The sequence below is a fragment of the Oncorhynchus masou genome, chromosome 31 (genome assembly GCF_036934945.1).
Source record: "Oncorhynchus masou masou isolate Uvic2021 chromosome 31, UVic_Omas_1.1, whole genome shotgun sequence".
Lineage (NCBI taxonomy): Eukaryota > Metazoa > Chordata > Actinopteri > Salmoniformes > Salmonidae > Oncorhynchus > Oncorhynchus masou.
Genome location: NC_088242.1, coordinates 68594482 through 68607870, shown reverse-complemented (window position 1 = coordinate 68607870; position 13389 = coordinate 68594482). Strand labels below are relative to the sequence as shown.

The following is a 13389-nucleotide window of genomic DNA, read 5'->3' as shown; positions in this document are numbered from 1 at the left end:
CAGAGACAGAGAGAGTTGCAAAAAGAGATAGAGAGAAAGAGAGAGAGAAGGAGAGAAATAGATCAATATAAAAATAGAACCATAGAGATAAGTAAAAAGCTATATTGAAAAAGACAAACGTAGGGGAAGTAAAAGGTATATTGGCAGTATGATTTGGCAGAGAGGAGGAGCAGGTGACAAACCTCACCATTCATTAAACAACAGTGCTCTCTGGTGGAGAGGAACACTGTTACAGTGGGCGTAAAGTATCTACATTTATTAGCAAAGATATTTTCTATCTCATCAAATGTACAACTGTTGGATCACAGTGTAGGCTTTGTTTGTTTGTACGCCACACCGAATCACTTGTTAATCCACCTTTAATACATTTTTTCCCAGGTTTTAAAACAGGCTGTTTCACAAGGTTTCATATGCAGACAGCTGGTTGTAAATTACTTCCTGTTATTTTATTAAATCACTTCGGACAACTTTGGTGATGCACATTGCCCTTTACCCTATTTCAGTCTGAAGATAGTGGCTCAGAAGATTACTCTGTTTCCATGCACCACACAGCGTAAAAGCACCCATAAAGATCACAGTGAGAGGAAAGAGACATAGCAACAACCTACCAAGCAAATGTAGCTCATCTAGCTACCAAATTCCCATAAGGCGGAAGTCAAATACTGTGCCTGCCCTGGCTTGCCCTCCCTACGTTCTGTAGTCAAACAAAGAAGCTACAGCCTACAGCAGCATTCTCAAACCGAGCAAAACATCTCAGTTGTAAGCATTACAGACTGTTTTTGTTTCTTGCAACAAGAAAATAGAAAGTTATTGAAAGAGAAGAGTAGAGCAGAGATGGGGAAAGGGGATATTAAAGAAGTAGCATATTTAATGTCTATTCAACTATTGATCCTGTTTGTTTGTGTAATCTAGCCAGCTAAATTCATAAAAATGTTTGCAGAAAGGACCACATCATTCATTTAAATTCTACTAATCTTTGTCACTGCTATGACTTGTACATGTGCCAGCTAGGTATACATGCTAGCAAAGTTGCTAACAAGCTAAAGTAGTCCAGTTGACAATAGTTGGCAAATGCGTAACAGTCGAAAGTGATACACTTCCTGGATAACCAACAAATGTTACAGAAATCAGCCACTTAAATTTGGTAGTGTGTGTAGTAGCTATTTGACAGCATTGTGTATGATTGATTCTCTCTCTCTCCCTCTCTGTATGGGTGTGTGTGTGTGTGTGTGTGTGTGTGTTCACAGGACTGATATAGGTCAGAGGACAGTAGTATTTGTCTTCCCGTGAGAAGGGAATTACGACCTCTAAAATGAGTCTCTCTGCAGAGAGAGAGGAGGGGGACAGTTTTTTGAAAAATATTCTCTCAGGCGAGAAAGAGGAGCAGGAGAGACCAGTGTCTCCTGTACCCAGCTGTGTGTCCATGAAGAGTGACATGTCAATCGATCCTCCGTATAACTTCAGTAAAGAACCATTGTCCAGTGAACAGTGGTAATAAGACTTAGTTTTACCACACACCTACATAATCCTGATACAGATATCTGAGCGCCGTCAAAAACTATTTCTTCCCTCGTCAGACGAACAATAATTTCCATGGTTTTTGTCAGGGTCCATCAGGAGAGACCAGCGTCTCCTGTAACCAGCTGTGTGTCTATGAAGAGTGACCAGTCTATGGGACCACCAATCAACTTTTCCAGTGAACAGGGGTAATGAGACTTATTGCTTTAACCACAAATATACGGTGCATTTGGAAAGTATTCAGACCCCTTGACTTTTTCCACATTTTGTTACGTTACAGCCTTATTTCTAAAATTAATTCAATTGTTTTCACCCCCCTCATCAATCTACACACAACACCCCATAATGACAAAGCAAAAAAGTTTATTCATTTTTGCAAATGTATAACAAAAACACTGAAATATTACATAAGAAATCTACATAAGTATTCAGACCCTTTACTCAGTACTTTGTTGAAGCACCTTTGGCAGCGATTACAGCCACAAGTCTTCTTGCGAATGACACTACAAGCTTGGCACACCTGTATTTGGGGAGTTTCTCCCATTCTTCTCTGCAGATCCTCTCAAGCTCTGTCAGTTTTTTTGTTTATTTTATTTAACCTTTATTTAACTAGGCAAGTCAGTCAAAAACAAATACTGATTTACAATGACTGCTTAACCTGGCCAAACCCTAACGATGCTGGGCCAATTGTGCGTTGCCCTATGGAACTCCCAATCACGGCCAGCTGTGATACAGCCTGGAATCGAACCAGGGTCTGTAGTGATGCCTCTAGCGCTGAGATGCAGTGCCTTAGACCGGTGTCACTTGGGAGTCCAGGTTGGATGGGGAGCGTAGTTGCACAGCTATGTTCAGGTCTCTCCAGAGCTGTTAGATCAGGTTCAAGTTCGGGCTCTGGCTGGGCCATTCAAGGACATTCAGACACTTGTCCCAATGCCGCTCCTGCGTTGTCTTGGCTGTGTGCTTAGGGTCGTTGTCCTGTTGGAATGTGAACCTTTGCCCCAGTCGGAGGTCATGAGCGCTCTGGAACAGGTTTTCATCGAGGATCTCTCTGTACTTTGCTCTGTTCATCTTTTCCTCAATCCTGCCACCACCATGCCTCACCGTTGGGATGGTGCTAGGGATCCTCCAGATGTGACGCCTGGCATTCAGGCCAAAGAGTTCCATCTTGGTTTCATCAGACCAGAGAATCTTGTTTCTCATGGTCTGAGAGTACTTTAGGTGCCTTTTGGCAAACTCCAAGTGGGCTGTATTTTAACTTTAACTGAGGAGTGGCTTCCGTCTGGCCACTCTACCATAATGGTCTGATTGGTGGTGTGCTGCAGAGATGGTTGTCCTTCTGGAAGGTTCTCCCATTTCCACAGAATAACTGGAGCTCTGTCAGAGTGACCATCGGGTTCTTGGTCACCTCCTTGACCAAGGTCCTTCTTCCCCAATTGCTCAGTTTGGCTGGATGGGCAGTTCTAGGAAGAGTCTTAGTAGTTCCAAAGTTCTTCCATTTAAGAATGATTACCATACAGATATCTGAGCACCCTCACCCTTCCCCATTCAGACTAAAACTAATCTCCATGGTTTTTGACAGGGTCCATCAGGAGAGACCAGCATCTCCTGTAACCAGCTGTGTGTCTATGAAGAGTGACCAGTCTATGGGACTACCAATCAACTTTTCCAGTGAACAGGGGTAATGAGACTTATTGTTTTAACCACAAATATACGGTGCATTTGGAAAGTATTCAGACCCCTTGACTTTTTCCACATTTTGTTACGTTACAGCCTTATTTCTAAAATTAATTCAATTGTTTTCACCCCCCTCATCAATCTACACACAACACTTTATTCATTTTTGCAAATGTATAACAAAAACACAGAAATATTACATAAGAAATCTACATTAGTATTCAGACCCTTTACTCAGTACTTTGTTGAAGCACCTTTGGCAGCGATTACAGCCACAAGTCTTCTTGCGAATGACACTACAAGCTTGGCACACCTGTATTTGGGGAGTTTCTCCCATTCTTCTCTGCAGATCCTCTCAAGCTCTGTCAGGTTTTTATTTTATTTTATTTAACCTTTATTTAACTAGGCAAGTCAGTCAAAAACAAATTCTGATTTACAATGACTGCTTAACCCTAACGATGCTGGGCCAATTGTGCGTTGCCCTATGGAACTCCCAATCACGGCCAGCTGTGATACAGCCTGGAATCGAACCAGGGTCTGTAGTGATGCCTCTAGCGCTGAGATGCAGTGCCTTGGACCAGTGTGCCACTTGGGAGTCCAGGTTGGATGGGGAGCGTAGTTGCACAGCTATGTTCAGGTCTCTCCAGAGCTGTTAGATCAGGTTCAAGTCCGGGCTCTGGCTGGGCCATTCAAGGACATTCAGACACTTGTCCCAATGCCGCTCCTGCGTTGTCTTGGCTGTGTGCTTAGGGTCGTTGTCCTGTTGGAATGTGAACCTTTGCCCCAGTCGGAGGTCCTGAGCGCTCTGGAACAGGTTTTCATCAAGGATCTCTCTGTACTTTGCTCTGTTCATCTTTTCCTCAATCCTGCCACCACCATGCCTCACCGTTGGGATGGTGCTAGGGATCCTCCAGACGTGACGCCTGGCATTCAGGCCAAAGAGTTCCATCTTGGTTTCATCAGACCAGAGAATCTTGTTTCTCATGGTCTGAGAGTACTTTAGGTGCCTTTTGGCAAACTCCAAGTGGGCTGTATTTTAACTTTAACTGAGGAGTGGCTTCCGTCTGGCCACTCTACCATAATGGTCTGATTGGTGGTGTGCTGCAGAGATGGTTGTCCTTCTGGAAGGTTCTCCCATTTCCACAGAATAACTGGAGCTCTGTCAGAGTGACCATCGGGTTCTTGGTCACCTCCTTGACCAAGGTCCTTCTTCCCCAATTGCTCAGTTTGGCTGGATGGGCAGTTCTAGGAAGAGTCTTAGTAGTTCCAAAGTTCTTCCATTTAAGAATGATTGCCATACAGATATCTGAGCACCCTCACCCTTCCCCATTCAGACTAAAACTAATCTCCATGGTTTTTGACAGGGTCCATCAGGAGAGACCAGCATCTCCTGTAACCAGCTGTGTGTCTATGAAGAGTGACCAGTCTATGGGACTACCAATCAACTTTTCCAGTGAACAGGGGTAATGAGACTTATTGTTTTAACCACAAATATACGGTGCATTTGGAAAGTATTCAGACCCCTTGACTTTTTCCACATTTTGTTACGTTACAGCCTTATTTCTAAAATTAATTCAATTGTTTTCACCCCCCTCATCAATCTACACACAACACTTTATTCATTTTTGCAAATGTATAACAAAAACACCGAAATATTACATAAGAAATCTACATTAGTATTCAGACCCTTTACTCAGTACTTTGTTGAAGCACCTTTGGCAGCGATTACAGCCACAAGTCTTCTTGCGAATGACACTACAAGCTTGGCACACCTGTATTTGGGGAGTTTCTCCCATTCTTCTCTGCAGATCCTCTCAAGCTCTGTCAGGTTTTTATTTTATTTTATTTAACCTTTATTTAACTAGGCAAGTCAGTCAAAAACAAATTCTGATTTCGGGTTCTTGGTCACCTCCTTGACCAAGGTCCTTCTTCCCCAATTGCTCAGTTTGGCTGGATGGGCAGTTCTAGGAAGAGTCTTAGTGGTTCCAAAGTTCTTCCATTTAAGAATGATTGCCATACAGATATCTGAGCAACCTCACCCTTCCCCATTCAGACTAAAACTAATCTCCATGGTTTTTGACAGGGTCCATCAGGAGAGACCAGCGTCTCCTGTAACCAGCTGTGTGTCTATGAAGAGTGACCAGTCTATGGGACCACCAATTAACCTTTCCAGTGAACAAGGGTTATAAGACTTGTTGTTTTAACCACACACATATAGTACCAGTAAAACGTTTGGACACACCTACACATTCAAGGGTTTTTCTTTATTTTTTACTATTTTTGTAGAATAATAGTGAAGACATCAAAACTATGAAATAACACATATGTAATCATGTAGTAACAAAAAGTGTTCAACAAATCAAAATATATTTTAGACTTTAGATTCTTAAAAGTAGCGACCCATTGCCTTGATGACAGCTTTGCACACTCTTGGCATTCTCTCTACCAGCTTAATGAGGAATGTTTTTCCAACAGTCTTGAAGGAGTTCTCACATATGCTGAGCACTTGTTGGTTGCTTTTCCATAACTCTGCGGTCCAACTCATCCCAAACCATCTCAACTGGGTTGAGGTCGGGTGATTGTGGAGGCCAGGTCATCTGATGCAGCACTCCATCTCTTCTTGGTCAAAAAGCCCGTACACAACCTGGAGTTGTGTTTTGGGTCTTTGTCATGTTGAAAAATCGAATCAAAACAAATGTATTTATATAGCCCTTCTTACATCAGCTGATATATCAAAGTGAGGTACAGAAACCCAGCCCAAAACCCCAAACAGCAAGCAATGCAGGTGTAGAAGCACAGTGGCTAGGAAAAACTCCCTAGAAAGGCCAAAACATAGGAAGAAACCTAGAAAGGAACCAGGCTATGAGGGGTGGCCAGTCCTCTTCTGGCTGTGCCATGTGAATATTATAACAGAACATGGCCAAGATGTTCAAATGTTCATAAATGACCAGCATGGTCAAATAGTAGTAATCACAGTGAACAGGTCAGGGTTCCATAGCCGCAGGCAGAACAGTTGAAACTGGAGCAGCAGAACGGATGGACGGGGGACAACAAGGAGTCATCATGCCAGGTAGTCCTGAGGCATGGTCCTAGGGCACAGGTCCTCCGAGAGAGAAAGAAAGAAAGAGAGAAAGAATTAGAGAGAGCATACTTAAATTCACACAGGACACCGGATAAGACAGGAGAAATACTCCAGATATAACAGACTAACCCTAGCCCCCCGACACAAACTACTGCAGCATAAATACTGGAGGCTGAGACTGGAGGGGTCAGGAAAGTGTGCCTTAAATTCTAAAGAAATCACAGACAGTGTCACCAGCAAAGCACCCCCACATCATCACACTTCCTCCATGCTTCATGGTGGGCACAACACATTGCTGGTGTTTCTTGGCCCAAGCAAGTCACTTCTTGTTATTGTTGTCCTTTAGTAGTGGTTTCTTTGCAGAAATTCCACCATGAACGCCTGATTCATGCACACTCCTCTGAACAGTTGATTTTGAGATGTGTTTGTTACTTGAACTCTGTGAAGCATTTATTTGGGCTGCAATCTTAGGTGCAGTTAACTCTAATGAACTTGTCCCCTGCAGCAGAAGTAACTCTGGGTCTTCCTTTCCTGTGGCGGTCCTCATGAGAGCCAGTTTCATCATAGCGCTTTATGGTTTTTGCGACTACACTTGAAGAAACTTTAGAAGTTCTTGAAATTTTCAGGATTGACTGACATTCATGTCTTAAAGTAATGACGAACTGTCGTTTCTCTTTGCTTATTTGAGCTGTTCTTGTCATAATATGGACTTTGTCTTTTACTAAATAGGGCTATCTTCAATATGCCACCCCTACCTTGTCACAACACAACTGGCTCAAATGCATTAAACTTCAGGGTTGGTGGGTCCCCTGTGAGACGTTTGAACTAACTTAGGCTAATGCGATCAGCATGAGGTTGTAAGTAACAAGAACATTTCCCAGGACATAGACATATCTGATAATGGCAGAAAGCTTAAATTCTTGTTAATCTAACTGCACTGTCCAATTAACAGTAGCTATGACAGTGAAAGAATACCATGCTATTGTTTGAGGAGAGTGCACAATTTTGAACATGAAAAGTTAAACGTAAACTAATTAAGCACATTTGGGCAGTCTTGATACAACATTTTGAACAGAAATGCAATTGTTCATTGGATCAGTCTAACACTTTCAAGGCAAAGGGTCACGACTTTGAAAAATCTCAAATATAAAATATATTTAGATTTGTTTAACACTGTTTTTCTACTACATGATTCCATATGTGTTATTTCATAGTTTTGATGTCTTCAGTATTATTCTACAATGTAGAAAATAGTAAAAATAAAGAAAAACCCTGGAACGAGTACTCTTGGTGTGTCCAAACTTTTGACTGGTACTGTACATTATAATTACTCCTCAACAACAATTGACTATTTCTTCCTTAGCCCAACTAAATATAATTTCCTTGTTTTTTGTCAGGATCCAACAAGAGAGACCAGTGTCTCCTGTACCCAGCTGTTTGTCTATGAAGAGTGACAAGTCTATGGACCTGTCAACGAGGTTCAGTAATGAACCACTTATGTCAAATAAAAGGTTATTACAATATTTAGAGTTCATGGTTTCTTTAAAACAAAACTCATAAACACGCACCCAGGTCTTCTTGTTCTTTGTAAAGATTTAAAAGTTTGTTTTGACAGGGTCCCTCCACTCCCTCAGCAGAGACAGGACTGTCCTCCTTCCTGCACTGTGTCCATGGAGCCATATGAAGGAGCGAATGTCTTTCCCGTAGATCAGAAAATGTGAGTGTCTGCTGTTTCTACGGCTTCATATCACTTGGAGACCACATTGTCTCAGGTCTTCATAACTGTTGAAATTCAGTTTCCATTTGTTCCTCCTTTGATACAAAATGTTTAAACATTTTATATAATTTTCAGGCACCAAAATGTCAGTGCTGAGGCAGAAATCCAAGAGAAGCTCAAATCAACTCTGAAGAAGAGATTTCAGTGTGTTTTTGAGGGACTAGCACAGCAAGGAAACCCTACACTTCTCAATGACATCTACACAGAGATTTTCATCACTGAAGGTGGAAGTGGAAAGGTCAATAATGACCATGAGATAAGACAGATTGAGGCAGCATCCAGGAGACCAGCAACACAAGATACACCAATCAAATGTAATGACATCTTTAAACCCTTACCTGGACAAGACAGGCATATAAAAGCTGTGTTGACAAAGGGAGTCGCTGGCATTGGAAAGACCATTTCCGTGCAGAAGTTTATTCTGGACTGGGCCGAAGGAAAAGCCAATAAGGATATTCAGTTCATATTTCCACTTCCCTTTCGTGAGCTGAATTTGATGAGGACGAAGAGATGCAGTTTGATGGAACTTTTACAGTCTTTTTTTATGGAAATGAAAGAATCCAAAATGATTAACTATGATGAGTGCAAAGTCCTGTTTGTATTTGATGGTCTGGATGAGTGTCGACTCCCTCTTGACTTCCAGAACAATAAGACCTGTTTTGATGTCTCAGAGTCAACCTCAGTTGATGTGCTGCTGACAAACCTTATTAAAGGGAATCTGTTACCCTCTGCACTTGTCTGGACAACCTCCCGACCTGCAGCAGCCAATCAGATCCCTCCTGAGTGTGTTGACCAGGTGACAGAGGTACGAGGGTTCAATGACCCACAGAAGGAGGAGTACTTCAGGAAGAGATTCAGTGATGAGAACCTAGCCAGCAGAATCATCTCACATATTAAATCCTCAAAGAGTCTCTACATCATGTGCCACATACCAGTTTTCTGTTGGGTTTCAGCCACTGTTCTAGAGAGAATGTTGGGTGAAGCAGAGAGTGGAGAGATCCCCAAGACTCTGACTCAAATGTGCACACACTTCCTGATCTTTCAGACCAAACAGAGTAGTAAAAAGTATCTTGGAGAAGATTACATTGATCACCACTGGAATACAGTGGTGATAATGAAACTGGGGAAACTGGCTTATCAACAGCTGGAAAAAGGTCATCTGATCTTCTACGAGGAAGACCTAAGAGAATGTGGCATTGATGTCACAGAAGCATCCGTGTACTCGGGAGTGTGCACACAGATCTTTAGAGAGGAGAAAGGGCTGTGCCAGGAGACGTTATTCTGCTTTGTACATCTCAGCATTCAGGAGTTTTTAGCTGCTCTGTATGTGTTTCTCACATTCAAAAACAGCAATGTAAATCTTCTGTCTCAAGGTCTAAATATTAAGACAATGTCAGGAGAAACACCTGCATTGTTTCTACACAAAAGTGCAGTGGACAAGGCCTTACAAAGTATGAATGGACACCTGGACCTGTTCCTCCGTTTCCTTCTGGGCCTATCACTGGAGTCCAATCAAACTCTCTTACAAGGCTTACTGTCACAGACAGAAAGCAGGTCCCAAAGCAGTGAGGAAACAGCCAAGTACATAAAGATGAAGATCAAGAAGAATCCCTCTCCAGAGAGGTGCATCAACCTGTTCCACTGTCTGAGTGAACTGAATGACATTTCTCTAGTGGAGGAGATCCAAAGCTATATGAGCTCAGGAAGTCTCTCAAAAGCTGAACTGTCACCTGCACAGTGGTCCGCTCTGGTCTTTGTTTTGCTGACTTCAGTGGAGAAGCAGGATGTTTTCGAACTGAGAAAGTATTTCAGATCAGAGGAGGGTCTTCTTAGGCTGCTACCAGTGGTCAAAGCCACCAGAACAGCAATGTGAGTATTTATGGACACATTTTCATAATTTCCTCATGGTCTTTGTAGTCTTTACCCTGTTTGTGGACCAAATGTGTTGTTTTATTATTTATTCCAGCCTGAAAGATTGTAACTTGACTGAAAGATGCTGTAAGTCTTTAGCTTCAGCTCTCAGATCGAACTCTTCTTCACTGAGAGAGCTGGACCTGAGTGACAATAAACTGCAGGATTCAGGAGTGAAGCTGCTCTCTGATGGATTGAAGAATCCAGGTTGTAAATTGAAGACACTGAGGTAAGGGCATCTCTCAGAGTGGAAATATATAATTACTTTCGTTTTTGGAAATGCGAAATTATTCAACTATTTTAAATGTCCAGTTGTGTATAGAGCGGAGTATTTTTCCCATTGCAGGCTGAAGAGCTGTGGTACCACAAAGATTGGCTGTGCTTCTCTGGCTTCAGCTCTAAGGTCAAACTCCTCACACCTGAGAGAGCTGGATCTGAGCAGGAATATCATTGGAGACTCTGGGCTAAAGCTGCTCTCTACTGTACTGGAGGATCCACACTGTAAACTGGACATACTGAGGTTAGTTTCATACAGATGTCGGATTCTAATTTGAGCCAGTTTGCTACAGCAGGAGAAGAATCCTGCAGCAACAGGAAATTTGAATTATGTGGATTATAATTCATGGACATTTTTTTTTATGGGAAAATTGAAATTATACACTTCTGAAGCTTTTTAAAAACTCAAAATATATTACAAGTTTTACATTTCTGCTTTGAGGAAAGTTCTCCTGTAATAAGGTGATCAAATGAAATTGGCTGTCTTCTTGGAAAGAAGATTGGGTCATTCATCTGTCATTCACTAAGCAATACGTGGATCTCTAATAGCTGTTTACATGAGGATAGTTATAATCTAACTCTAAGTCGCTCTGGATAAGATTGTCTGCTAACTGGCTAAAATGTAAATGTAATACTCTCTCCCTCTGTAGCCTTTCTGGTTGTGGAGTCACAGAGGAGGGTTGTACTTCTCTGGCTTCAGCTCTGAGTTCAAACCCCTCACACCTGAGAGAACTCGACCTGAACAACAACCAACCAGGAGACTCAGGGGTGAAGCTGCTCTCTGCTGTCCTGGAAAATCCACAGTGTAAATTGCAAAAACTGAAGTGAGTACTAGAACATCTCAAGAATGGTCTGTAATTTCAGGATTTAGGTCAAATGATTGTGATTTGTGATCTGATTTTGTTGAGGATATCTGGGCATGGGCATTTAATTCTGAGATCAGAAACCTAAGGGAGAATGGGGAAGTACAGCTCTCCAGTTGCTCTTAGAAACTCGAAGTTACTTCTCAATGAGTAATGAAGTGTACTACAATGCCGATGACAGTAGGACATTCAATTATGTTGAATCCCTCTGCAGGCTGTATAACTCTAAAACCACAGAGAAAGGATGTTATTATCTGGCTTCAGCTCTGATGACAAACCCCTCACACCTGAGAGAGCTTGACCTAGGTGGAAATAAGTTAAGAGACTCAGGAATTAACCATCTCTCTGCTGCACTGAAGGAACCACAATGTCAACTGGAAACACTGAGGTGATGTGTAATTAAAATACATGTTCTTTGTTTATTTCATTAATGTTCACAAAGGATAAAGGAAAACTAAATTGGGTAGTTATATGTTTGAATATGAATAATATGTCATCATGTCCTATGAAAATGCATATTATACAAACAAACCAATCTGTCTGCAGGATGGTAGGCTGTGGAGTCACAGAGGAGAGCTGTGCTTCTCTGGCTTCAGCTCTGAGGTCAAACCCCTCACATCTGAGAGAGCTGGACCTGACCAACAACCAACCAGGAGACTCAGGTGTGAAGATGCTCTCTGCTGTCCTGGAGGATCCACTCTGTAAACTGGAAAGACTTTCGTAAGTATTACAGCATATTCCATAATGTCAGAATAGGGGCGCTATAACTGATCCACCTGGAGGATTGCAGGCAGTGTGCAGGCAGCTTGTGCAATCTACAAATATTACCTTCATATTTATTCCCAGGCTGAAATGCTGTAACCTCACTGAGAAATGTTGTGAGTCTCTGGCCTCAGCTCTCAGCTCAAACTCCTCTAGTCTGAGAGAGCTGCACCTGAGTCACAATAACCTACAGGATTCAGGAGTGAAGCTGCTCTCTGCTGGACTCGGGAATAGACACTGTAAAGTGGAAAAACTGGGGTAAGACCATCTTTCTTGGAGACCATGAAGTTGCATGAAAACAAATGATAAACTAAATGTAGTAATCAAAAATAGCATGTTTATACCTTTTTTAAGTTGTTGCCACCCATCAGGCAAATAATGTGCTGTTAAGGAAAGCAATCAGAAATGGTTTTTCAGTGTGTCCAGAACTGACAGAATGACAGGTGTTTCTCTCTCTGCAGGCTGTTATGTTGTTGGGTCACATGGAAAGGCTGTGCCTCTTTGGCTTCAGCTCTGAGGTCAAACCCCTCACACCTGAGAGAGTTAGATCTACAAATGAATAAACCAGGAGACTCAGGGGAGAAGATGTTATCTGATGTCTTGGAGGATCCACTCTGTAAACTGGAGAAACTTACTGTATAATGTACTCTGTACAACGTTTTTGTCTGATAAAACTATTCTGGTACATTTCCACCTTTTAATGCATTTTCATACATTTCAAGAAGAGTTTTCTGTGAAGAAACCTTTTCTGTCTGCAGACTGTTGAATTTATTTTGGATAAATGAATAAACAATATCCCCATTTTAAATAGAATTGTAACTAGGTAAACTTATACTTTGTTTTATAAGTCATTGACAATATGAGTTCATAAGAAGGGATTGTGTGACACGGACAAGGAGTAATAAAAAGTTAATGAACACCATTCCAACTAGGCAGAAACAAATGGGTTGTGGACTGTGTAAACACACAAGGTCGTTAGCCTATGTTTGACCCAACAAACTTAGCTCTGGGGTTTTTAGATAAGGCAGTGAGTGCATTCCTAGGTTTTCTGTTAATTAAAACTGTCAGTTCAGTGGTGATCGATTATGTTGAGGGGTCAAAAGCTATCTGGGAGTGTGTTAGTAAGTTAGAATTAACTTTTCACCTTACTTTGTCCCGGTCGAGAGGAGGGGATTCTGTTAAAGCAGTGAAATGACGTCATGATCTGTATATAAACTGCTGCACGTGATTAAGTGGCAGCGCGCTCCGAGAATAAATTCTATTACCTATTATTTAAAGACTGGTCTGCGTCTATTTTATGCAAACAAGAAATCTTACAAATTCTCATAAAATAGATTAAGGGCTTTCAATTGATGAAAGCACATTGGCATAATTAAATTATAGTAACAAGACATTATCACTGCATGTATGGGGAAATGTCACACATAAACATTGTTATAACAAGAAACAAGGATGTTTGTTGCATCCTCGTGAATGCTGGATTGTTAGCTAATAATTCAGAGACAGCGGGAAGATATAGTTTAAAA

The 13389-nt window shown here is 41.7% G+C and overlaps 1 protein-coding gene across 1 annotated transcript; it reads left to right on the top strand.

Moving 5' to 3' along the window:
- Positions 1-639: 639 nt before the first annotated feature.
- On the top strand, positions 640-13140 carry LOC135524319 (NACHT, LRR and PYD domains-containing protein 12-like). Its single transcript, XM_064951759.1, has 16 exons — positions 640-759; positions 1248-1491; positions 1608-1706; positions 3098-3196; positions 4557-4655; positions 5276-5374; positions 7672-7785; positions 7890-7991; positions 8127-9920; positions 10018-10191; positions 10309-10482; positions 10889-11062; positions 11316-11489; positions 11648-11821; positions 11948-12121; positions 12325-13140. Exons 2-16 carry the CDS (start codon positions 1313-1315, stop codon positions 12503-12505), a joined length of 3810 nt encoding a protein of 1269 aa, XP_064807831.1. The 5' UTR covers positions 640-759; positions 1248-1312; the 3' UTR covers positions 12506-13140.
- Positions 13141-13389: the final 249 nt, after the last annotated feature.